The sequence below is a fragment of the Narcine bancroftii genome, chromosome 7 (genome assembly GCF_036971445.1).
Source record: "Narcine bancroftii isolate sNarBan1 chromosome 7, sNarBan1.hap1, whole genome shotgun sequence".
Classification (NCBI taxonomy): Eukaryota; Metazoa; Chordata; class Chondrichthyes; order Torpediniformes; family Narcinidae; genus Narcine; species Narcine bancroftii.
The window spans coordinates 4,044,305-4,071,587 of NC_091475.1; the positions used below are offsets into that span (position 1 = coordinate 4,044,305).

Below are 27,283 nucleotides of genomic sequence, written 5' to 3' on the forward strand. Positions count from 1 at the left end.
TTTCATACTCATGGCATGTTTAATCTTAGCAACATATTAGTTACCAGGTTTGAAAGATTTTTTTTAAATATTGATTTTGTCAAAAGAATGGTGTTTTTTTTAAATATTCCACAGCAATCACTCTAAAACGTCTGTAGGTAATCTGAGTTGGTTCAGAAGATTAGTTGACAAAATTGAAAATGTCGGAATTAAAACTTAATCCAATCTCTTCACCGTTAACAGAGGTCTGTCTTTGACCCAAATCCTGAAATTCTTTTCATGATTTCACCAACTTCAGTTACACAAAGCTCTGGTGTTGACTCAACTGAACTACTGCAGGTATTTTTATTCTCTTTATTTGACACCAGAAACCCTGGGAAATTTCTACAGAGGTGTGGTGGAAAGTGTGCTGACCAGCTACATCATGGTCTGGTATGGGAACACCGATACTCCTGAGCATGAATCCCACCAAATGGTAATTGACACAGCCCAGGAGATCACAGGCAAAACTCTCCCTGACATATGTACAGGGAACGCTGCTGTTGGACAGCAGCAGCAATCATCAAGGATCCACACCACCCAGCACACGCTCTATTCTCGCTGCTGCCATCAGGAAAGAGGTCTAGGTGCCACATGATTCACAGCACCAGGTTCAGGAACAGCTGCTATTCCTCCACCATCAGACTCCTCAAAGATAAAGTCAGTCAGGGATTCATTTAAGGATTCTTGTGCACTTTATTGATTTTCTTTGTTCTCTCTGTATTGCACAGTCAGTTTGTTTACATTTATTGTCTGTTGAGAGTTATTTGTTTTCATGTTCACACTATATACAGTTTATTTTTGCACTACCAGTTAGTGGTAATTCTGTGCCTGCAGGAAGAGGTAATCGCACGGTTGTGTTATGTCATGTATGTACTCCGACAATAAATCTGAAATCTAACAATTAATTGACACCCAGAGGACCAATCACACAACAGTCTCACAGGTGGGCAGATCTAATCCTTGATTATCAGGTGAGATCACTTTTGTTCTTAGACTCGCTGGAGAGGACACTTGACCCTGCACAATCTAATTCCTGAAATGAGATCAAGACATTGAATGGGAGAGTTGTATTATGGAGAAATGGTGGACAGGTTAGATTTGGATCTGGTGGAGTTGAGGAGAGTGAGAGGGAACTTGATTGAAACAGGAAGGATTTGACACAATGAATAAGGAGAGGGTGTTCTTGTGGGAGAATCTAGGACTACAGATCATGGAACAATACAGCACAGTACAGGCCCTTCACCCCTCGATGTTGTGCTGACCCATATATTCTTTCCATAAAACAGTTCTAAACCCTCCCTACCCCGTAACCCTCTATTTTTCTTTCATCCATGTGTCTGAATCTTTTAAATACCCCCAATGTTTCTGCCTCCACCATCATCCCTGGCAAGTCATTCCAGGCACCCACAACTCTTTGTGTTTAAAAAAAAAACTTTCCTCCCTTAACTTTGTACTTATGTCCTCTGGTGTTTGGTGATCCTGCCCTGGGAAACAGGTGCTGGCTGTCCACCCTATCTATGCCTCTCATAATCTTGTAGATCTTTATTATCTCCTCTTAACCTTCTACGTTCCAAGAGAAAAGTCCCAGCTCTGCTAACTTTGGCTCATAAGACTTGTTTCCCAATCCAGGAAACATCCTAATAAATCTCCTCTGCACCCACTCCATAGCTTCCACATCCTTCCTATAATGAGGTGACCTGAACTGAACACAATATTCTAAGTGTGGTCTTACCAGAGATTTGTAGAGTTGCAACATGACCTCTCTACTCCTGAACTCAATCCCCCTATTAAGGCCTTAACTATCCTATCAACCTGTGTGGTAACCTTGAGGTCTGTATGGATTTGAACCCCAAGGTCCCTTTGTTCATCCAAGTATCCGACCATTAACCCTGTTCTCAGCCTTCAGATTTGTCCTTCTAAAATGCATCACCTCACACTTATCCGGATTGAACTCCATCTGCCACCTTTCTGCCCAACTCTGCATCCTGTCTCTATCCACCTGTAATCTTCAACAACCTTAAGCTCCATCCACAACTCCTCCAACTCTGGTGCCAACCACAAACTTACTGACCCATCCTTCCGCCTCTTCATCCAGGTCATTTATAAAAATCACAGAGCAGGGGTCACAGAACAGATCCGTATTGCACTCGACTAGTCAGTTACCTCCAGGCAGAATACTTTCCTTCCACTGCTATTTTGCTTTATTCCTCCAAGCCAATTTTTATCCACACAGTTCCACTGATCCTGTGATTCATGAATTTCTGGTTGAATTTCTCATAGAGGACCTTGTCAAATGCCTTGCTAAAACCCACAGACCACATCTACCACCCGACTCTCATCAATTTCTTTTGTTATCTCAAAAAATTCAATTAGATTCGTGAGGCACGACCTTCCCTTCACAAAATCATGCTGACTATCCTTCGTAGACTGGACTTCTCCAAATCCTCATAGATCCTATCCTTAAGAATCCTCTCCATTAGTTTGCACACCACTGACATGACTCTATTACGTTTTTTAAATCAGGGGACTACATTTGCCATTCTCCCATCCTCCGGGACCTCCCCTGTGGCCAAAGAGGATTCAAAGATCATAGCTACTGCCCCAGCGATCTTCTCTCACCCCACAGTAGCCTTGGCTTTATTGTGTCCAGCCACAGGGACTCATCAATCTGTTTTTAAGAAGATCTAACACTTCCACTTCCTTAATCTCCACATTGTCCAGCACTGGCATGTTCAATTTCAACCTCACGCTGATCAAGGTCCTTTTGTGAATACTGATGCAAAGTATTCATTTTGGTCCTCCCCAACCTCCTCTGCCTCCAGGCACATGTTGCCTCCCTTATCTTTTAGTAGCCCCACTTTCATTCTCGCCATCTTTCTGTTCTTCACATACACATAGAATGCCTTGGGGTTCTCCTTAATCCTACATGTCAAGGTCTTCTCAGGCCTCCTTTGATGTTCATTCTCCAGAACCAGTGTGGCCTCTCCTCTCATTGGCTAGTCCACATACTGTGTAAGGAATCCTTGTATACACCTGACAAATTCAGCTTCATCTATTCCTCTTGCAGTTAGTAGATGCCAGTCAATATTAGGGAATTTGAAATTACTCATAACTACAACCCTGTATTTCCTGCATTGTTTTAAAAATAAGAGGTTGATTATTTAAGACAGATTTGAGCTTTTTAAAATTAAAATACTGAGTTTCTGAAACCCTTTTAAAAGCTGATTTTAAAAAAAATATTTTTTAGCAGAAGTAGCCATCTGATAAACAAGGGAGTGAAAGATGACCAAGGATAGATGGGAAAACAAAGGTCACAGTTTAATCAGCCATGGTCTATCTAAATGGCAGAGCAAATTTGAGGACCAAGTGACTGTTAATTGCTATGTTTGCATGTGTCTTGCGTTTTTTGATGATAGCTGTAAATGTAAGGAAGTTTGTGGTGTAAAATTCAGGCAAGATGGAGAGGTCATTTGAATGATCCACGTGATAGGTTTATGAGGTTCCTCCCCTCTCTGCCTTCTGCAGGGACCACTCCCTCCATGATCCCTTGTCCACTTCTCCCTTCCCACCAATCAACCCCCTTGTCCACTTCTCCCTTCCCACCAATCACCCCCCTTGTCCACTTCTCCCTTCCCACCAATCACCCCCCTTGTCCACTTCTCCCTTCCCACCAATCACCCCCCTTGTCCACTTCTCCCTTCCCACCAATCACCCCCCCCTTGTCCACTTCTCCCTTCCCACCAATCACCCCCCCTTGTCCACTTCTCCCTTCCCACCAATCACCCCTTGTCCACTTCTCCCTTCCCACCAATCACCCCCCCTTGTCCACTTCTCCCTTCCCACCAATCACCCCCCCTTGTCCACTTCTCCCTTCCCACCAATCACCCCCCTTGTCCACTTCTCCCTTCCCACCAATCACCCCCCTTGTCCACTTCTCCCTTCCCACCAATCACTCCCCTTGTCCACTTCTCCCTTCCCACCAATCACCCCCCCTTGTCCACTTCTCCCTTCCCACCAATCACCCCCCTTGTCCACTTCTCCCTTCCCACCAATCACCCCCCTTGTCCACTTCTCCCTTCCCACCAATCACCCCCCCTTGTCCACTTCTCCTTTCCCACCAACCACTCCCTTGGCACCGTCCCTGTGACTAGGTGATGCTACACTTGCGCCCATACCTCCTGTTTCAATCAGGGCTCTAAACAGAACTTCCAAGTGAAGCCACACTTCACTTGTGAATCTGTGGGGGTCATCTATTTCATCCATTGCTCCTGTTGTGGTCTCTTCTACATCGGAGGCTGGGATATCATTTCATTGAGCACCTCAGCTCTGCCCACCGCAACAGCGGGAATGTCCCAGTGCCAACCCCCCCCCCCAACAGCGGGAATGTCCCAGTGCCAACCCCCCCCCCCCATTTCAATTCCTAACTTCTCCGGTTTCCATTACATCCCCATCTTTCCCTTCCTTTCCTCTCGCTCTCTCTTTTCCCGCTCTCTCCTTCACCCCAGTTTTGCATTCACAGAGCCCTCTCCCTTTCTCACCTTTCCTGGTCTCGCCATTTGTCTGTTGGCCTTTCCTCCCACCCCTGATTTTTACTCCCACCTTGAAGAAGGGCTCAGGCCCGAGATGTGAGTCCATGAAGATCTATTAATCTTCCCTTCCGATGGAAACGCTCCGACTTCCTGGTTTTACTTCCGCGTTTCGCTGACGTCACGGGTTGAACGTCGGCCGGGGCTGAGGCCCAATGGAATGAAGCGCAGGCGTCATTGTGACGCGGAGGGGGCGGAGAGCCAATGAGGGAGCTGGCGGCGGTTTGAATGAACGACGGTTGGCGGCGGCTCGTCACGGAGTCGCCATGGCGGAGACGAAGCTGGAGGAATCGCTGCGGGAGAACGGCTGGAGGTTCCGGCAGTCGCTGGAGAACATTCTGGAGAAGGTAACGGCGGGCTGGGGAGAGGGAGGCCCCGTGTGAGGAGCAGAGCCTGTGGGGCTTCCCGCCCTGTTCCCCCTGCTGTCTCCTGCCAGGTGGAGGACGTGAAATGGTCATCGAAGCCCATTCAAGCCCAAAGGGGAGAGTAAAAGGGGGGGAGGGAGGGAGGGAGGGGGAGTGATGGGGAGGGAGGGAGGGGGAGTGATGGGGAGGGAGGGAGGGGGAGGGAGGGAGGGGGAGTGATGGGGAGGGAGGGAGGGGGAGTGATGGGGAGGGAGGGAGGGGGAGTGATGGGGAGGGAGGGAGGGGGAGTGATGGGGAGGGAGGGAGGGGGAGTGATGGGGAGGGAGGGAGGGGGAGTGATGGGGAGGGAGGGAGGGGGAGTGATGGGGAGGGAGGGAGGGGGAGTGATGGGGAGGGAGGGAGGGGGAGTGATGGGGAGGGAGGGAGGGGGAGTGATGGGGAGGGAGGGAGGGGGAGTGATGGGGAGGGAGGGAGGGGGAGTGATGGGGAGGGAGGGAGGGGGAGTGATGGGGAGGGAGGGAGGGGGAGTGATGGGGAGGGAGGGAGGGGGAGTGATGGGGAGGGAGGGAGGGGGAGTGATGGGGAGGGAGGGAGGGGGAGTGATGGGGAGGGAGGGAGGGGGAGTGATGGGGAGGGAGGGAGGGGGAGTGATGGGGAGGGAGGGAGGGGGAGTGATGGGGAGGGAGGGAGGGGGAGTGATGGGGAGGGAGGGAGGGGGAGTGATGGGGAGGGAGGGAGGGGGAGTGATGGGGAGGGAGGGAGGGGGAGTGATGGGGAGGGAGGGAGGGGGAGTGATGGGGAGGGAGGGAGGGGGAGTGATGGGGAGGGAGGGAGGGGGAGTGATGGGGAGGGAGGGAGGGGGAGTGATGGGGAGGGAGGGAGGGGGAGTGATGGGGAGGGAGGGAGGGGGAGTGATGGGGAGGGAGGGAGGGGGAGTGATGGGGAGGGAGGGAGGGGGAGTGATGGGGAGGGAGGGAGGGGGAGTGATGGGGAGGGAGGGAGGGGGAGTGATGGGGAGGGAGGGAGGGGGAGGGAGGGAGGGGGAGGGAGGGAGGGGGAGGGAGGGAGGGGGAGGGAGGGAGGGAGGGGGAGGGAGGGAGGGGGAGGGAGGGAGGGAGGGGGAGGGAGGGAGGGGGAGTGATGGGGAGGGAGGGAGGGGGAGTGATGGGGAGGGAGGGAGGGGGAGTGATGGGGAGGGAGGGAGGGGGAGTGATGGGGAGGGAGGGAGGGGGAGTGATGGGGAGGGAGGGAGGGGGAGTGATGGGGAGGGAGGGAGGGGGAGTGATGGGGAGGGAGGGAGGGGGAGTGATGGGGAGGGAGGGAGGGGGAGTGATGGGGAGGGAGGGAGGGGGAGTGATGGGGAGGGGGGGGAGGGGGGAGTGATGGGGAGGGGGGAGTGAGGGGGAGGGAGGGGGGAGTGAGGGGGAGGGAGGGGGGAGTGAGGGGGAGGGAGGGGGGAGTGAGGGGGAGGGAGGGGGGAGTGAGGGGGAGGGAGGGGGGAGTGAGGGGGAGGGAGGGGGGAGTGAGGGGGAGGGAGGGGGGAGGGAGGGGGGAGTGAGGGGGAGGGAGGGGGGAGGGAGGGGGGAGTGAGGGGGAGGGAGGGCATATCACCAAAGAAGGGTTGGGAGGGGCTCTGTGAATGGAGAGGAAAGGGGGTGGAGATCTGAAGGAAAGAAGACCAGCATGGGCAAGAGATGGGGAGTAGGCTAGCAGGAGAAACCAGAGGGAACGATTTTCTGGTGAAAAGTGCACAGATGCAAAATTAGGTGTTGCTCCTTCAGTTTACCAGTGGTCTGGATTTGGCAGTACACGAGGCCGTGGACAGACATGTCAGCGCGGAAGTTGAGCACCGACTTGAAGTGGTTAGTTGAAGATCCATGTCACTGATTTGGATAGAGTAAAGGAAGCGATCTCCCAGTCTGTATCCAGTCTCTCCAATGTAGAGAAGGCCATAGTGGGAGCACTAGATGGAGTAGATGACTCACGCAGGTACACAAGTGTAGTGTTTCTTAATTTGGACTGTTCAGGGCCCTGAATGGGTGGTGAGGGAGGAGGTGTGGGTGCAAGCATGGCACTTCCTGTGACACGGGAAGGTGCCAAGGGGGCAATTACTGGGAAGAGATGAGTGTCGAGTGAGTCATGGAGGGAACAGTTCCAATGCAAGGTAGAGAGGTGAGGACGGGAAGATTTTTAATGGTGGAGTCATGTTGGAGGTGATGTTTTGGACGTACTTTGATGAAGGGCTCAAGCCTGAAACATTTGTTATGTATCTTTACCTTTGCTATAAGAATTCTGTATGGATTCAGAATTGGCTTGCCTGTAGAAAGCAGAGAGTAGTAGTGGACAAAAAGTGTTCTGCCTGGAGATCAATGACTAGTGGAGTACCACAGGAATCTGTTCTGGGACCCCTGCTCTTTGATTTTTTTTTTAAATAAATGACTTAGATGAAGAAGCAGAAGGATGGGTCAGTAAGTTTACAGATTATACAAAGGTTGCGGGAGTTGTCTTGGCCGACAAAAGGATATAGACAGAATTGTTATGAGCCCAGAGGACCCATAAACTCAGCAGCAATAGATATTCACCAAGACAAAGGGTTACTTAAACAAATGTTGCTTTTAATTATCTTTAAACATGAAAGTAGAATCAAACTTCAACTTATCACTATTGACTTACTTAACCTAACTTAAACCCCTTCTAATTCTAAGTGTCCATGTGTGTGTGTAAGTTGAGAAAAGTTCTTTGGTTCACAGTCCAATTTCACTTCTCATTCTTCCAAGTTCATTGGTTGCAGGCAATTCTTATACTGTGCACAGAATTTAACATTTATAAAGTTCATCCGGCTTTGGTGCTCTAAAGGTAAATGGTTACCTCTCAGGAAGGTTTTTGGAGAGAGATTTATTTTTCCAGAACATCCACAACTGATGTACTTCCATCAGCCACTTCAGTGTCTTGCTGACGAAACTTTCCCCTTCAGGGTTTTCAGGTCACCACTGAGTGCCTTTTTGTTTCTCTTATTCCAAGTGAAACATTAGACAGCCAGTCCTCTCCTCTTGCATGAACCACAAGGGCTTTGACCAGGCCATCCTCCAAATTGGACTTTTCACAAGCTTGCCAGCTTGTCCTCTTCCCGTCCCAGCTACTGTTACTGACTGTAACATTGTATGTGATCAATCTCTCTCTCTCAGAGAAAGTCTGTTGACTCTCTCTGCTTGCAAAACCACATGTCCCTCTTAGAACAGCAAGTTCTCCTTCAGACTGTCTTCGACTCCGACAAGATCTTTCATCTTTTGCCTTTTGTAAACAACAATTCATTAGTGAAGTCTCTTGGGCACTCTCCAAAGCTCTTGCAAAAGCTGTTGGCCCCGACATGTCTAGCATGGGGCAATGCTTCAGTATTTTAAATAAGATCTGTTTTAAAGTGTTTGCATGTGACCTACTCTAACAAACCTTTCGCAATTTATCTCCCAAAAACGTATCTATATACTCTGTCACAGAATGCAGAGTTGGGCGGAAAAGTGGCAGATGGCGTTCAATCTGGAAAAGTGTGAGGTGATGCATTTTGGAAAGTCAAACCTGAAGGCTGAGTACAGGGTTAATGGTTCGATGCTTAACAGTATAGAAGGATCTTTGGGTTCAAACCCATACATCTCAAGGTTAATAGGATAGTTGAGAAGGCCTATGGGATGCTGGGCATCATGTCAGAGATTTGAGTTCAAGTCAAGAGGCCAAATTGCAACTCTACAAATCTCTGGTGAGACCACACTTAGAATATTGTGTTCAGTTCTGGACGTGAGGTAGGAAGGGTTTATTTTTTTTTGGTAGGAATATATAGGTTGGCACAATGAGGGCCGAAGGGCCTGTGCTGTGATGTGGTGTTCTATGTATATAAAGTACAGTTTGGCCTGCTGAGTTTCTCCAGCATTGTGTGTTTTTATTTCAATCATTATGTCTATAGACTTTTGTGATTGACTCCTCAAGAGAAATGTAGGTTGCTTGCAGTAAGAAACAAAATTTGCAATATGGTACCAAGAACTGGCGGACCATTTGAACAAGGAAGAAAGAAAGCAGTTCCCAATGGCAAGGAAATCCAGAACCAGCAATCACAGCCTAAGGATAGGAAAGGTTTCCAGGGATGATGGCTAAACCCAGGCAAATATGACAAGCTTGGTCGGCATGGGCACTTTAGGCTGAAAGGACTGTTTCCATGCTGTAGAACTCCGACTACGATAGACCACATTTGAGCAGAGAATGAGAAGAAATAAGTACTTTTTAACTGGTCTTGCTCAGAACTGTAAAAACACAATGTTGGAGAAACTCAGCAGGTCAAACAATGTCTTTATATAGCAAGTATAAAAAATACATAACTGACATTTTGAGGTTTGGAAAAATGTAGGCAACCTGTATTTGTGTGTGGATTGTTTTACTGGAAAGAATGCAAAATATTTTTTCCACTTCCACGTTGCAATGGTCTTGAATTTGAAAAGTTGTTCTACTTAAATAATGGTGAACATCGAGTTCTCAACATGGAAGGCAGTTGAAGCCAAATTATTAAATATATTTAAAAGAGTTAGATGTACCTTTAATAATCAGCTTAACAAAACATTGGGGAGGGGGTTGGGGGAGCAGAACTACCTGCTGAATTTGGATGAATGGTCATGATTTTATTAAATGATGTAAAACATTCAAAGGGCCTAATAACATACTCCATAGTTATGTTTTTATGTCCATATCTGCATTCCAATCAAGCTTTGAAAGTTTTATGGTTCTAGAGTGATCAAATATATCATGTACTTTAAAGTTATAACTTAAAATAGTTGTATTATTGAATGATATAATCTTTCTGATCTCTAGTATAGTCAACCATTTGAAGATGACTTGATTATTAATCTTGAGGATATGACCTATGAATCAGAATCAGGTAAGATTAATGATATATGAACACCGACAAAATGGAAACAAGCCTTTCGAAAATTCCTTTTCCTGTCTTTCCAGTCCTTTTACCCACTCAATCATCCCCTTTCCCCGTTGCTGCTGTCCCTTCCCTCCTATCATCTGCCTTTGCCAATTCTGCCCCCCCCCCCTTTACCCCTCATACTCTTTTTTTGGACACTTGCTGGCATTTTCTCATACTTTGATGAACAGCTCAAACCTGAAACATTGGTTCTGTATCTTTGCCTTTCCTACATGAAGGACCCTGTTTGACCTGCTGACCTTCTCCGGCATTTTGTGTTTTTACTTCAACCACAATGTCTACAAAATTTTGTAGTTTACTACTAGCTTTTACTTATGTGTTATTTTCTTTCACCAATATCCCTTGCTTCCCTTTAATATCCAAAAGTGTCTGTACAGTATCTGTTTTGAATGTGTTCAGTGTCTGACTCTCCATAGTCCCTTTTCACAAATCTCGAAAAGAAAATTTAACATAATTTGATCATTTCAAAGCTCTAGTGTTGTCAACCAATGCATTCTCTCTTCCTATAGATGGGAGTTTCCTCCTAACAAAGCCAGAACTTTCTGCTTTATTTTGCCCTAAATTGTATACAGTTAAAGTCCTAAAATCTGGACTGCTTGGTTATTGGGTTGATCTGGATTTTCTGAAATCTGGAATCTCAAGCAGTACTTTTAAAATTCATATTTAAAGAGAATAAAGAGGGGAAATTTTGATAGTTTATTAATAAAATATTTTTTTGATATAAAGCACAAAGTACTTTGTGTTTCTGCGACCTCTGCATCATCACTTGTTGCTGCTGTGCATCTCTGGCATTTATGCATGCATGCAGAACCTGAGAGTTTGAGAAGTCAGGATTTCTGGCATCCAGATTTTTGGACTTTTCCATATATAACCAAATAAGCAATAATATGACTGGAGTCTGTGATTGTGTTATCTGGTTGTTTCATTATAATGAACATGGAGAAGGTGATAAACCTTTTTGACCTCATTGTTTTTGGCTTCTCATTTTCACTTCGTGACTTGGCTATTAACTTCTTGAATAATTTTTTGATTGTTTTTAAGATTGTATTTTTTAAATTGGTATTTTAAGTTAGGGACTGGTATTGTGCACAAATAAAGCAAAACAAGACCACGTGTTATAATTTTTTCAGATTTATTTTCAGAGTTCATATATGACATTATGAATAACCTTGAGATTCTTTTTTCCGGTGGGTGAGACAGAATTACTACTTTTTGGTAGTGCAAAAAAAAACTACTCAACGTACACGTAAATAAATTAAGAAATGTAAACAAACTGCAGTTCAGAGAGAAAAAAAATCAATATAGGGCAAAAGTAAGTCCTTAAATGATTCTCTGATAGAGTTCATTGTTGAGGAGTCTGATGGTGGTGGGGTAGCAGCTATTTTTGAACCTGGTTGTGCAAGTTTGTGGCATCTATACCTCTTGATGGCAGCAGCGAGGACAGAGCATGTGGGTGGTGCGGATCCTTGATGATTGCTGTTGCTCATTGATGGCAGCGTTCCTTATAGATGTTCTCGATGGTAGGGAGGGTTTTGCTTGTGATGTCCTGGACGGAGTCCACTACCTTTTGCAGGGCTTTTTGTGGAATGGAGGTATTGGCAGACCATGATGCAGCACACTTTCCATCACACATCTATAGAAATTTGCCAGCGTTTCCAATGTCATAGCAAACCTCTACAAACTCCTGAGGAAGTTGAGGCACTGACATGCTTTCTTCATGATGCTGTTAGTGTGTTCAGACTAGGAAAAATCTTCCAAAATGGTGACTCCCAAGAACTTGCATTTGCTCACCCTTTCTATCTCTGATTCCCCCAGTAATCACTGGATCATACACCTGCCTTTCCTTTCTTAAAGTCAACAATCAGGTCCTTGGTTTTGGTGACAGAGTGCATCATTCAGCCAAGTTTTCAATCTCTCTCCTTTGTGCTGATTCAACGCCACTTTTTATACGGCCCACTTCCATGGTATCATGGTACCATGGTGAATTTATAGGTGGTGGTGTTATAGTTGTTCTGTGCCCGACAGTAATTGATGTATAGCAAGCGGAGCAGGGGACTAAGAATATAGATAATGTTAATTGTTTATTTATCTATTGCTTATTATCAAGGCATTAATATTGACCTCCAGTTTCTATTAGGCCCCTTTCCCATCACTCTCTTTCCTCCAGTTCCCCACCTCTTTCCCTTTTCATTCAGAGCTACTGCCTCCTCTCCCTCTCATTTCTCAGCTTTTATCTCTTATGCCCTCCTACCCCTGACCTCTTCCCTGTGCCCCCTGCCCCTTCTTCCTTCCTTTCCTCACCCCACGTTTTTAATCAGTACCTGCCTACTTTTGGCTCATACCATGCTGAGTTTCTTCAGCACATTTGTGTATTGCGCAACAAAATTGCATGACTGGAGACTTTCCTGTTTAATCCCATGTCTTTTGAGTTTACAATATTGAAAATGGTGGCACCCACGGAGCTGTAGTGTAAAGATCAAGTAAAGAGTCTGAGCATCCTGGCACAATTTTAAATGAATTTTAATTTGATTTTTACAAATATAACTGGTCATTAATATCAATGAAAGTTTATACTTTCACTACACTTTAATTTTGAGATCATGCAATAATTTAAGACAATTTTAATTTCATATTTAATTTGAAGTACACAAACTGAAATTCTGAAATCAAATATAATACTTCTACAAAGTTATTTCAGGCAAAGACATTTTGTTTCAAGCAAGGAGGTAGTGCAAGAATCAAGCAAAATGCTAATCAAAGATCTTTAAAATAAAGATATTAGTATTAATGGAAGAACATCAGAACATGTAGCCAAGGCAGATGATAGGAATAGCACAGAGAAAAGGGCTTGTTCAGTCTGAGATTTTGGTGTTGGAGATTGAAGGGGTCCAGAGAGGCAAGAAAATGACTTTGAAATTATGAAAATAATAGGCATTTACAAACTGGCGACCAGGCAATTTAAGGGTGATCCCGCCCATTCGGTGACATAGTGAGTGACGTATCATGCACTCACCATGTTGCCTGAGGCTTCCCTCATGTTGGCCTCCAAAAGGTAAGTGGGTGGGTCTGGAGGTGGTGACAGAGTTGGAACGCAGAGTCCAGGCTGGGGGGCGGGGGGGGGAGATGCGGAGTCAGGGGGCATGGTCCAGGTTGGGGGGGGGGTGGGAACGGAGTCTGGGCTGGGGGGAGGGGAGACACGCATTTGGGGCAGGAGCAGTAGTTATCCTTGCCCATTCCCCTCCACGTTGCTGGAACTGCTAGCAGTGTGGGGGATTACAGGTAAGGAAGGTGGCCTTTGCACGCAACCGCTGATGTCATGTTCTACCCGGGCAGCCATCAATCGCTTAAAAATTGACCAGCAGCAGTTACACAGTGTGCGTACACGGGTAGATAACCTGCCAAATTTACAGGTTAAACTCTTCTTACAATGCAATTTGTAAACCCCTAATTGAGTTAAGAATTTCAAATTTGATGCAGTGGGGGTGAAGGATGATTTGTGCTCGTATTTGCATTTAACATCGTTGGATAAAAGGTTGAGTTATGGAATACTGATTGAAGAGACCAGGTGTAGTCAAAGAGCACAGTGGAAGGCTGAGGGGATCAAGGAAACAGTCTGAGGAAGTTTTTGGTTAAAAAACAGAAAAGCTACTTTATGTAAATTTCTTTTCATGGACTCCATCTACATTTCTTGCTGCTTAGTTATTGTCATCTGATCAGTACAACCTGATGAAACCGTGTTCTCCAGAAGTCCTCCGTGCAAAGCATGCAGACACAAAACCAGACATAACACACTTACAGATAAAAACATACATATACAGGACAAGTATTCATATATGCAAATAAATAAATAGATAAGCATTGTTTCATGAATATGAGAGTCTTGGATGATTTGTATGAGCAGTTCCTTTGGTTGTTCAGCATTCTCATTGCTTGTGGGAAGAAGCTGTTCCTCAGCCTGGTGGTCCTGGCTCTGATACTCCTGTATCTCTTTCCTAATGGGAGCAGTTGAAAGATGCTCTGTGCAAGATGGGAGAAGTCCTCAATTATTTGCACCCTCTCTTCAGACAACAATCCTGGTAGATCACATCAATTATGGGGGGGTGAGAAACTTGAGTGATCCTCTCTACCATTCTTATGGTCCTGTGGATTAACTTCTGATCCATTTCTCTCTAGCAACTGTACCAGACTGTGATACAACCAGCCAAGATGTTCTCAGTAGATCTCCTGTAGAAGATTGACATAATAGTGGCCTGTAGCCTTGCCTGCTTCAGTCTTCTCAGGAAGTGCAGTCACTGTTGTGCCTTCCAAACAAGTGAGGAGATGTGTATCCATGATCGGTTAGGGTTAGGGTTAGGGAACTCCAAGGAAATTGATGCTCTCCACTCTTTGCTACAAAGTTATCAATGTAGTGGAGTGTGGTCGTTCATAGTCCTTCTGAAGTCCATGATCTTGTCCACATTGAGACTTGGGTTGTTACAAGATTTCCCACCTCTTTGCAGTGCAACTCATTATTGTTGCTGATGAGGCCATCTACTCTCATCATCTGTAAACTTAACGATATTGTTGGAACTGGATCAGCAATGCAGTGTCTTTTTAATAAGTTTATTTAGTATTTTTTCAATACGAATAAACAGACTTTTACAGAATAAGTAATCTAATAATAATAGTAAAACAATAAAAACAAACCCACCCCTGCCGCCCCCCCACAACAGATCCCTCAAGGGAAGCATTAAAAATAAACAAAAACATTCAGTAATTTACAATATTACTAAATTCATATTCTTCATATAAGGCATCCACATCTTAACAAAAAAAAATCATAATTATTATGTAAATTATGTTATTTTCTCCAGAGAAATACACGACCAACTCGTTATGCCATCGAATTACATTTAACAGCAATGCAGTGTTGTGCGTCAGGAGCGGGCTGAGCACACAGCCCTGAGGTGCGCCAGTGTTCAGCTTGACAGTGCTTGATGTTCGACCTCTGACCTAGGCCTTCCATTAGAAAGCCCGGGATCCAGTAACAGAGAGAGGTTTTGAGTCCCAGCAAGGATAGCTTCTCCATCACCCTCAGGGGAATGATTATATTAAACACCAATCTGAAGTCGATGAACAGCATCCTGATGTATGAGGCATCATTCTCCAGGTGGATTAGGATAGAGTGAAGGGTCAAGACTATAGCATCATGTGTGGAACTGTTTCTTCTTTGGAAAGGCATTCAATATACTTTCAGAAATCACGAGTCAGAAATAGTTTTAGAGAGATGGAAAACTGCAGATGTCATTTCACCCTTTAAGAAGGGATATAGGCAAAAGGAAATAAATTATTGGCTGGTTAGCCTAACTTCAGTGGTTGGTGAGATTATAGAGTTCATTGTTGAACATGAAGTTTTGGGGCACCTGAAAACACCTGATAAAATGAGACAAAGTCAGCAAGGTTTCCTTCAGAGAAGGAAATAAGCAAGACGGACAAAGAAGAGTCTGAGGATATTGTTTACTTGGGTATTCAGAAGGCCTTTGACGAGGTTCCATTCATGTGGCCTGCTAAACAGGATAAGAACTGCTGGTAATACAGGAAAGGTACTGGCATGAATAGAAGATTGGCTGACTGGCAAGAGGCAGAGTGGAAATAAAGGGGGTCTTTTCTGGCTGCCTGTAACTAGTGATGTTCTGCAGGGTTTGGTATTGGGTCTGCTACTTTGAGTTGTTTGTGAATGATTTGAATGACAATTGATGGCATTGTGGACAAGTTTGCAGATGATACAAAGATAGGTGTGGGGGGGGGGGGGGTGGTGTCAGGAATTGAGTCCTGAGGAAGCAGGATGTGAAACAGGAGTGTGGTGAATCAATAGAATTTGTCGCCTCAGATGGTTGTGGAGGCCCAGTCATATGGTGTATTTAAAGCAGAGGTTATTGATTAGTAAGCGTGTCAAAGGTTATGGTGGGAAGGCAGAAGAATGGGGTTGAGAGGAAATATACATCAGCTATGAATGGACTGTGGGTTAATTGGCATAATTCTGCTTTATATCCTCCATGGTCTCCGTCTACATCTCTTGCTGCCTAGGAAAGGCTGCTGAGGCAGTTAACATACTGAAAGCCCAGACCCACAGTCTTCTCCCTCTTCCCTTCAGGGAGAAGGCTTGAAACTATGGACATGCACACCAACTGAATTAAAGACTGGTTCTTCCCAAGAGCCATCAGGCTTCTAAATTAACCTCACCTCACAATGGTGCTATCTGATGCCTTTGCTTGGCGATGAATGATATTTTCATTGCAATCCAATATTTTGTAAATTGTGCTCCCTGCACAGCTGAATGAATGTTGGAGATGATTTCTTCTGCTCACAGAAGAACCCATGTCACTGTACTATGTCAAATGTGACAAATAAACTTGCAAGTTCAGCACCTGCAATTTCAATGAAACAATGTTTTTTCCATGTTAAAGGCTTGATAAACACTATTCATGTGACTGGAACCCTGCTATAATGTGGGATTATAATTTTAATTTGGGAGCATCCTTTTTAAGTTGTTTTGCTTTTTGTATTTTCATAAAACGAAAAACAGCACATTTATAAGTTTTAACTTTTAGGTCCGAAGGATTGGGGTTCCATTGATGTAAACCTATACCTCCTGAGAAAACGAAGCAAAAATATATCGAAGATAAAGGTAAATGTGAAATAATGAATGCAGTGTTATGATTCTCACAGCCCTTCAGAATCAAGAATGACTTGCTCCACTTTGGTTTTTGTTGGTTCTGAAATAGCTAATGCGGCCAATGTGTGCAAGCTTTGGGTGAATGGGAGGTGGTGTTGTGAGTGGGAAAACAGATTCTATGGGTCTCAAAAGCAAGGACTCTAAATACCATCTGGTAGTAAATGATTTTATTTACAAAAGACTAGTATGGGAAAATAATAACGAGAATAACACACACGCACACTTTGTATCGAGAGTGACAAAATCACACCAGGAATAAAACGCACACAATTTATAGCAAGTGTGGGGAAAATGGCACCGGGGTAAAATACACACACACACATGAACTACAGGCACTGCTTTATGCTACTAGAGGCACTAACTAAAATGCTCCCAACCCTATAACAGTGCACCAACAATTTCTCCAGCGTCATTCCACAGCGTGCAGCCTGGAGTGAAACTGGGTGGCCCCTCAAAGATAGCAAAGAGAGTGAGCCGAGTACATGTGGCACCCAATATAGTGCTGGAGGTGGGGTGGGGGGGGGTCTAGCCAGGTAATTTAGAGGAGACCATTGGCTTGGTGCCAGTAAGGTCTAATTGATTACAATGGCCCACGGCCAAGTACAGAATGACTGGAGGGTCCAGGCCAGATAACTTACAGGGTAACAATGGCTCATGCCAGCAAGATTAAGTTGATTACAAAGGCCAAGCACAAAGGTATTTAAATCAGCCAATGGCAAGGTGTGCACTAATGGGTTGAACAGGGCCAACCTTGATTGACAGATGATGTGACTTCTGTTGGGGGAGGACACATGACCACCTGCAATACATACGTTCTAAACTGGCAGGGATGCCACGTTTCCTCTACACAACAGGTAGTGATTCTTGCTGTTGTACAGAGCTTCTGCGTTTTCCCAATACAGGTTAAAAACTAATTCTGTTACCTAGGTTTGTCTTTAATTTGAATTTGTATGCAAGACAGAAAAGTGTCATACAGTCCTCATTTAGCATCATTTAGTTGAATATTTATCTTTCAGTATAGTACATACCGTATATTTCGGCATACAAGTCAACTGGCAGATAAGTCAAATCCCATTTTTCGATCCCCAAAAATCACTGAGCTGTTGGATGTTGGCTGAAGATGGTTGTTATTTTGGAGGCTCTAGCAAAACGACAAAAGTATTGAGTGGGTTTTTAAGTTAAAAGTAATAGAAATGGCCAAGAAAAACAACTGTGTGGCTGGAAGAAAATATGATGTATATGAGATATTGGTAAGAGATTGGAGAAAGAAAGAAGAGACTAAGAAAAATACCAAAAAGGCAATGTTGGCCAGATTTGGAAAATCACATTGCAGCATGGGTATGCAAACAGAGGCAACATTGCCACATAGTCACCTGAAATAAAATAAGAGCATTTGCACTGAAGTGGGCAAAGTTGCACCCAGAACTCAGTAAAGATTTTGAAGCTACAGTCGGCTAGTGCAACTGTTTAATGAACAGGAAATATCTGGTATTACGACAAAAGGCAGAAATTGCTCAGAAACTACCAAAAGATCTTGATTACAAAGTTGTAATTTTTCACTAGTTTATTATACATAACCAGCATTGGCAAATATTGGAAACGTGGACAAAACCCCCGTGAATTTTGACATGATAAGCAATAGAACAGTGAAATGTAAAGATGTAAAAGCTGCAAACCAGGTCATGAAAGGACCGGGTTTACTGTGATGTTATCATGCATAGCTGACGGGATGAAGTTGTGACCCATGATAATCTTCAAGTGCAAACTTTTTAAAAATATTTTAATTTTCATAGACTTAACAAACAATTTTTTTTAACATGTAATATACAGTCTATTTATTCCCCCCACTCTCTTTCAACTGAAAGTACCATCAATTAAATTACCTGGATAGCAAAGTGAAAAACAATTCATATATTTCCCCTCTCCTATTTCCCTCCCCAATTTATCTTCTCCCCCCCCCCCCCCCCAGCCTTCACACCCACTGCTGCCTGTATATTTTTTTAAAACCTCTCTCTAACCTGGTAGCAAAGGAGCCTTACCAGGATAGAGCATGACCGTTGGTTTGGCCCCAGGTAGGGCGATAAGGTGAGAGACTGATGGGCCCATTCTATTAGATTATTTCCAATTTGTTCCTTCCACAGAGTATCTGGGATCAGGTCTCTCCTCACCTTGCCCTCTTTCACCCCCACAATTTTAACCGTATTCCTGCTACTGATGTTTTCTAAGGTATCTTCTCCCACATCCTTACCCTATCCCTTTCCCATGCCTCCATTTTGTTCTCTCTCTTATCCAATCTTTCTTCCACTCTCTCAATTCTCTCTTCTGTTTTAGATACCCTTTCTGCCAGGTTTACAAGCCTTTATTTGATTGCCCCCTGCCCAGCCACCAGTGTCTTCAAAGTTCTTTTTATCTGGCCAATTGCTTCCTGTATCTCTCTGGCAAAGGGCATCAGGCCCTCTGCCCCCTTTATCTGTCTTTCATCTCCCTGTAATGTCCTTTTACTCCCTCGTTCTTCCTCCTCCACCAAGCTTTCCAACTCCAGGCCAACCTGTCACGCTATTTTCCCACCAAATCCCCTCTGGCTATGCTGCTCCTGGAGTCCTCCAGGCTTCACACCTCCAACGCTTCGTGTCTGTCAGTTGGAGCAGCCTTGAAGTCCTTGTCTTCAACTTTACTTTTTCTTCCAGCCCATGGGGTCTTTCTCTCCACCGCCAACTCCACCTCAACTTGGCTCTCTGACATCAGGTCCCTGACTCTCCTGTGCCGGTCAGTGCTCCTGTTGCTGCCTGTCTCACCGTCCACTCCTCTACTTGACTCCCCTAATCTCAAGACCCTGACTTGACAGCGCTCCTGACACCACCCGTGTCCCTGTCCACTCTTCTACTTGAGTCCCCTGACTCTCCCACGCCCGAAAGCACTCCTGTAGCCGTCGTATGCTTTTGTTTGGTTCCCGCAACCTTGGGTCCCTGAGCTGGCCGCTCCTAACAGTGCTCCCATCATCGCCTGCGTCACCATAAGGGCCTCCTTGACTAGTCCCCTGTGACCTCAGGCCTCTGCGTCTTCCACACCCAAAAGCACACTTGTCGCTTCAGTTGCGCCCTTCCCCCAGCCCCCTAGAGATCTAACCCCGGGGACATCCTGTCTCTCCCACCTGGACGAATCCTGTTCGGGAAGCTTCAGAGCTCCATTGTCACTACCACCACAGCCGACGTCCTGCTAGGCCCCAGATCGGCCTCTCCATCTCCACCATGCGGTGAGTCTCTTCCTCCATCCAGTCTTTTTATTCTTTTTCCCATCTTTTTTTCTTTTCCCTTCTCATTCTTTCTACTATTCGTATTTTTGAGGTCTTTTTAGTTTGGGGGATCTTCTTGTATCTATCCTTTATTCTCTTTTCATCAGGGAGCTCTTGGCCACTTACTGCCATCTTGTCGTAGTCAAGTGCAAACTTAAAACTAAATTAAAATTCCCAGCAGATATTTTCATGAAAAATGAAAATGGTGTAAAAACTATGTGTGGAACAGGTGGGCAGGCAGTTTACACAAGGAACAGAGTTTGTTGGTCAGGGTTATGTTTCGTAGCCACTTAACTGAGAACACCAAAAGTAGATTAGCACTAAATAATACTTGACGGTTATCCCGGGTGGTTTGAAGTCTATATTGCAACCTCTCGATATCTGTATGTCTGGCATATAAGATTACCCCTTTTTTTTTCGGGTTTCAAATCTCAACTTGTACGCAGAAATATGTTATTTTACCTTTATATGGATATAAACAATTTTCAATACACTAAAACATCTTAAACATAATAAAACAATACTGTACACAATAATAAAAGTATCTACATATAGTCCATAAGATCATGATTAAAAGTTAACACTTACAAGAGAAATTGATACAGAGATAGCTACAGTACAGGTACTCGATGGGCTTCCTGCTTCTTCACTCCTTCTGATTCGCGCCTGGCTCTTTTGTTCTCTCCTTGCTTCCCCTTCCCTCCCTTCTTAGTGGCGCAATCGCACTTTAAGGTCTGGCTGTCAGTTTGCGGGGCCGGGCAGTGGTCCCACACCAAGCCATGGCAGTTCTGGGGGCTTCATGATGGTGCATACTGCTGATGATGCTTCTCTTTCCCCTTCTTGCCGGGATGCTCACCCCCTCGTCCACCTGTTGCTTTTCCCAGGCATCATGCGGCCTAGCCTGACAATGGCGTCATGATGGCATGCTTGCTGTTTTTCCCCCCTCTGCCGGGCTGCTAGTCTCATTGCCCGCCTGCTGCTTTGCCCAGGTTGTGTGCAGTGTAGCCAGACAGTGGTTGCAATCACCGGCCGCCTAAAGATTGAGGAGACGTTGGTTCTATTACCCAATACTATGACTTCAGATGTATGTATGTCAGATACTAGATATCCTTCAGAGAATAACTTGGTTCACCAAAGCTTGGCTAGCAGCTATACTAATTAGAAATTTGCTGTGCGGAAACTTAATTCAGCAGTTATCTTAAAGCCTGCCAATAGAAAGTGAGCTCCGCTTGAACCAGAAGTAGATGTTGGCTTGTTGGTTTGTAACTGCGGATTGTTTGTAAATCGGACATTTTCAACCCATGGACTGCATCCCTATTGCCTCTAGGGCAATCATTCTCAAATGGGGCCATTATAGTCACTTGGAGGATAAGAAAATGTTGTCTCTGACTCGTTCGCACAAATTCATACTAAAGTTGAGTTGTTTTCCAAAGTTTATTAAACGATATTAAACATTATTAACATTATCATCAGTTGCTATACGTTGTTACAAGGCTTTAAATGTTAGACGGTCAATGGAAATTGTTGGAACATTTTCTGATTCTTCCATTTTGCAGAACAGAAGAAACTAAACTAACCTTATCTTCTGATGAGCAGAGATTTAAAAACTGACTATGTCCCTGAAGCAAAGATATTGCTAGGAGACAGCATAAAAATATTAAACAAAAGCTGCAGACTGCTTCCAAGTATGAAATACAAGGCTCTAGGGGGTCCACAGCCTAGTTTTCTTTTCACCTCACATAACAACATTTTTTTTTGTTTTTTATGTAGTCAGCAGGAGAGAAGTACAGAAGAAACCAAAACAACTGCTTACAAGGGAGGTGGGCCATAAATTTTGAGCAGATTCCTAAGGGGGCTATATCTTTTTAAAGAAAAAGTTGAGAATGGCTGCTTTGTCATCCAAAATGCTATTCCATTGAGGTCATGCATTTCTCCAAGTAAACTTTGAATATATCCTTGAATTTTTTTTTCTGTCTGGTTGATAATCTTTCCTGAAGATGCTCAGGGCAGCATTTTATTTTGGGAATCTAGTGTTGATCATATGAATAACTGCTAGAGGGTAGTAATCACAGCTGTCTTGTTTTTGGTGACTCTTGCAGTAATCCTGAAGTCATGATGTTCAAATATAATTTTTGATATACTTTGCTTTCATCTCAGACTATAGTACATGTGGAAGGATTATTGGTAAGAGAATGTTCTCCACAATTCAATAAGATAATTGTAACTCTGGTGTTTAGACTCATCAGTTTTTTCCTCATCCTGTATATCAGGCAAAATCAAAAGTATCCATTGCAGCCTCAAGAATTCCCACTCAGCATTCATAGTTCTCTGGGAAGGAAATTGCTTTTTAAAAAAATATATATACCCTATTAAAGAAGAAATACCCTGTCTGATTTAAGCCTGATCCCTTTTCCTGTTATTTTTCCCTTGCACATCCCACACCCCTGCCTTACCAACAAATGCCTCCTAGAACTCCTACCAAGGAAAAAGCTAAAATGTTTATCTTGTTCAGCTCCTCAAAATCTTCTGAACTCTGGGCATGAATTGAAATATCAATTAGCTATTTGCAAAGTATAATGAATTGTGAGATTTTTTAAATTACTATCTGCCGTGGCCTTCCTTCCAGATTTTATTCTTGCTAGAAACACCATGAATTTGAAGAATAATAGATATTGAATAAAAGTATCCATCTTCCTGACTTAGAGTGGGAAATATTTGTCTTCATAAAGGGCATTTTAAAAAGAAAAATGACAGCTTTACACCAATGTTTCCCATGAATGTTTTTTGGAATTGGCTTGAATTGCAAGTATATTGCTCCCCTGTCTATGTCTAGCAAAATGTTGTATGCCTAATATAGGTGTCAAAGATAATGAGAGGCATTGATCATGTGGATGGTCAGAGGCCTTTTCCCTTGGGCTGAAATGGCTAACATGAGGGGCATAGCTTTAAGATGTTTGGATGCAAGTTTGGGGGAATACAAGTTAAATTTTCACACAGTGTAGTGGGTGCATAGAATGATCTGCCAGCAACAATAGTGGAGGCAGATACAGTAAGATCTTTTAAGATACAGTAGATAAGTACATTGAACTTAAAAAATGGAGGGTTATACAGTAGGGAAATTCTAGCAGTTGTTGAGTAGGCTATTGGGTTGGAACAGCCCTGGGCTGAAGGGCCTGTACTGTTGTGTAGATTTCTATGTTCTCTCTACCATTTCTGTAGATTGTAAATAACACATTCAGACAAATTCTTGCACCATCCCAGTTGGTGCAACTTCACAAACTGAAAATAATTCAAACAGTTTTCATCTATTTTATGCTATTTAGCTACCATCTATTCATGTTGCCCTGAGCCGGTACGTAACCTTTGATGTGGTACTTGGATTCCTCTTTTTTAAAAAAGCACTTTCTGAACCTATGTTTTGTATCCCTTTAAAAATGGTGCCATCTTGTATATATTGTCACTTATAATTTTTCCTGTCAAAATGTATTTGATTTTTAGAGTAGAGTGAAACTACTTATTTAAAGTATTACAGAAGTTCAGTCTACCAGAAAAATATATAAATTAGATTAAAGCATTGTATAATGGACCATTGGCGAAAGTAGCAGTATCGAATCAATTTAAATTAAGTAGGTCAACTAGACAGGGATGTCCACTAACCCCCTCATTATTCGCCTTAGCAATAGAACCTTTGGCAGAACTGATAAGAATAGAAAATAAAATAAAAGGGATAAAAATAAAGGAGAAGGAGCATAAAATTAGCTTATTTGCAGACGATGTTATAGTATACTTAACAGAAGCAGAGATATCAATGAAAGAATTACATAAGAAATTGAAGGAATATGGAGAAATATTGGGGTACAAGATCAACGCAAATAAAAGTGAAGTGATGCCAATGATTAACGCAAACTATACAGAATTTAAAAAAGAATCATCATTTAAATGGCAAGCACAAGTAATCCGATACCTAGGGATCAGGTGAGATAATAACTTAAGCCACTTGTACAAACTAAATTATCAGCCACTAATAAAGAAATTCCAGGAAGACTTAGAACATTGGAAAGAATTACCACTAACGTTGATAGGGAGGGTGAGCTGCATTAAAATGAATGTGTTCCCAAGGATACAATATTTATTTCAAACGTTACCAATTCCCTTAGCAGAAAAATTTTTCAATGAACTAAAGAGAACAATAAGGAAATTCTTGTGGAAAGGGAAGAAACCAAGGGTAGCGTTAGATAAATTAACAGAGAGGTATAATCAAGGTGGTTTGTAGTTACCAAATTTTAGAAATTATTATAGAGCTGCCCAATTAAGGTATTTATCAGATTTTTACCAGACAAGGGAAAAACCAGACTGGACTAAGATAGAACTAGATAAAATAGGTGAGAAGGTACCGGAACATATACTTTATAAGTGGGATGAAAATCTGGTGCAATATAAAAACTCACCAGTACTGCGTCATTTACTTAATACATGGAAGAAGATCCACTTAGAAAGAAAAAAAACGCATTACCAAATACCAAAATTACTATTGACGCAAAATCCGCTAATCCCTTTTACAATAGACAACCTTTCCTTTAGAGAATGGGAGAGAAAAGGAATCAAAACAATAGAAAATTGATTTTTGGGAAAAATTTATTAACATTTGAACAGTTGAAGTACAAATATGGAATAACTCATGGTACAATGTTTGTATATCATCAATTGAAAGCTTATTTAAAGGATAAAGGATAAGCTGTGAATATGTGATTACAGACATAATGATAATTAAAAGATTTATAACGAACATTTACATTAAGCTCCAAGATAAGGAGAATGAAGTGGGAAAAAGATTTAAACATAAAGATTAAAAAAATGAAGTATGGGAAAAGTTATGTTCTGGAACTATGAAGAATACAATAAACACAGGGTTACGTATGATACAGTATAATTGGTTACACGGTATATATTACTCCTCAATTTTTTTAAAATGGGACTCAACATTGTGTAATCAGATGGATGTTTTTGCTGTGGGAAGGAAATGGGAACAACATTACATGCAACTTGGACATGTGGGAAGGTGAATACGTTTTGGGAAGAACTAAATCAGATAATAAATAAATAAAATTACAAAAAATAGCACACCAAAAAAAAACCAGATTTATTTCTTTTAAAGAATTAGGCCTCAAATTGGATAAAGCACAAAAAAATTTCATTATGATAGCCTTAGCAGTAGCAAAAAAATGTATAATGTCAACTTGGAAAATGGAAGAGAGCCTGAGTAAAACACAGCAATGGAAAAAATAACATATAATTTAAAAAATAAAGTCACAATGTTTGAACAAATTTGGGAACCATACATGGAGCATATCAGAGAGAGCTTGCCTCGGACCTCCATCCCCTAAAATGAAAATGATAAGAAGACAAAACGACTAGATTCAGTGTGTAATAAATAGATGACACATTTTTCTTGTTTATTTTCCTTTGTGTGAAGATATTGTTTTATGGTTTTATTGTATTGTATATGTTGAATACCAATAGGCTTTGGGGGGTGTGGGTAGAGGGGAGGGAGGGAAAGGAGGAAAAAAAATGGTGAAAAGGTCGCTGTATAAATTTAATGAGAAACGATTTATACATATTTTGGTTGATATGATTCACAGTGTGAAATTTTTTTTTTTAATTTAAAAATGTATTTGATTTTTGCTGTTTGTTTCAACCCATTTTTAACCTTAACCACTCCCTGGAGAAGGTTTCTTAGTGAAAGGACCTTGGTGATCCTATGCATTTGTCATTTACACTTCTGGTGTTTGCAGTCTTTCAGTTCTCTACATTTAACACGAAGTATGGGGGAGAAATTGAGGCAAAAGCCCATCATTTAATACAATACCTTATCTTAACTAATCTATTTTTTGAAAAATGTTAGCTGTGGTTTCACAGAAAAAATGAAGTTTAAACTCTAAGATTTGTGAAGTGAACCAGTAAAAAGTCAGTAAAGATGTCTTCTTGTCCTTGATATTTCAGTCCTGTGAATCATATGAAGTTGATGTAAACCTGAAGCAGTCTACTAAATTGTATGAAGTTGATGTCAGCCAGGCACACTTTGAAAAAATAGATCAATCTGATTTGAGCTCCAATCTATCAAGTAAGGCAAAACATTTGTTAACTCAATATAAGATGTAACAGATAATTTTGTATTTTTAAGAAATAGAGAGATTCCTCTATTTAAGATCATTAATTTAACAAATTTGTGATATTATGCCCAATGTTTGCAATTTATGATAGCTGTTCTCTGGATAATAGAAAATATTGTACAAAATTCCCAAGATGCATTTCACCCAGACTTTTTAATTTAAGTTTGTTTCTGAAAATGTTTTCCAAGAATTTTTAAACTGAGGAAAACTATAATTTTAAAGTTCACTCTCTCCTGAATCACGCCATTAAAACAGTTTTCCAATTTGCATTTTTAAATCAAATGTCTTGTACTTTACCACATTGATATTTCATATTTAAGACCTTTATAACTTCCATGTACTTGATTTTTTTTTAAATTTAGTTTAACTTAAGCGTTGTACTTCTTAATTGTCTGTCATTCGTTTATACTGAATTACTGAAACTTGAATACACATCCCAGGAGTCTGCTTATTTACCTGCCACATTCTCATCCAAGCCTTGTATCAGTTTCAGTAATATTCCCAGAATATCGTTACACATTTGAAAAGTTGGAATTTAGAATGCTTGAATGCTTTTTATGGTTGGCTAAATCTGTCTTAACTGGGTCACGTTTTTAAGTTTTGTAAGGAAATGTTTGCTCTTCACATCTTGGTCCAGAACCCCTATTCCCCTCCAGCCCCCCAGAGAGCCTGTCCCTTCAAGTGTTTGTCAACAGGAAGTTGTATGGTTTTTCCAGGAAGTTCCCACTGGGTACTTGGCACAAATTGTATGCATACTTAGCCTTTTGGTTAGCAAAAGGGATGAGTAGCTTGGCACTGACAATGACTAATTTATATATTTCCTGAATCAATCAAAGTTAGGGTGTTTTTGATCAGCTGATGGAGGACATGACAGTGTGGTCCAGTAATAAGCTGATAACAAATCTAATAATATAAAGGCTATTACATTTTGCAAGCATCCATAAAGAATTAAAATGGTCTTTTTGTAACAGGTCAAGCAGATCATACTTTTGAAGTTTTAAAAGATGGGCAAAGCACTGGGAAAATGTCTAAGGTACTGTAACTCAAAATCTTGTCATTTTTAATTATTAAATAAGCCAAATGCATATTGTTCTCAATGATGGTATATGTATGTAAAGTTCATTTTACAACCAAAATAAATTACAACTCCGATAATCCAAAA

The 27,283-nt window shown here is 42.5% G+C and overlaps 1 protein-coding gene across 12 annotated transcripts in view; it reads left to right on the plus strand.

Annotated features, from left to right (window-relative positions):
* Positions 1-4,804: 4,804 nt before the first annotated feature.
* Positions 4,805-27,283, plus strand: part of LOC138738419 (uncharacterized) — a 44,901-nt gene continuing 22,422 nt past the window's right edge. For 3 of the 12 annotated variants that reach the window (XR_011341537.1, XR_011341538.1, XM_069888576.1), the window contains exons 1-6: positions 4,813-4,954; positions 6,754-6,834; positions 9,824-9,890; positions 16,535-16,611; positions 25,952-26,072; positions 27,093-27,154. Coding sequence is in view for 8 of the 12 variants with exons in the window: in XM_069888576.1 (XP_069744677.1) it covers positions 4,874-4,954; positions 6,754-6,834; positions 9,824-9,890; positions 16,535-16,611; positions 25,952-26,072; positions 27,093-27,154 (489 nt within the window). In the remaining 4 variants the exon portion in view is untranslated. Of the gene's footprint in view, positions 4,955-6,753; positions 6,835-6,892; positions 6,962-9,823; positions 9,891-16,534; positions 16,612-25,951; positions 26,073-27,092; positions 27,155-27,283 lie in introns of those variants that run through there. The other 9 variants (XR_011341539.1, XR_011341540.1, XM_069888578.1 and 6 more) reach the window with 8 other exon arrangements.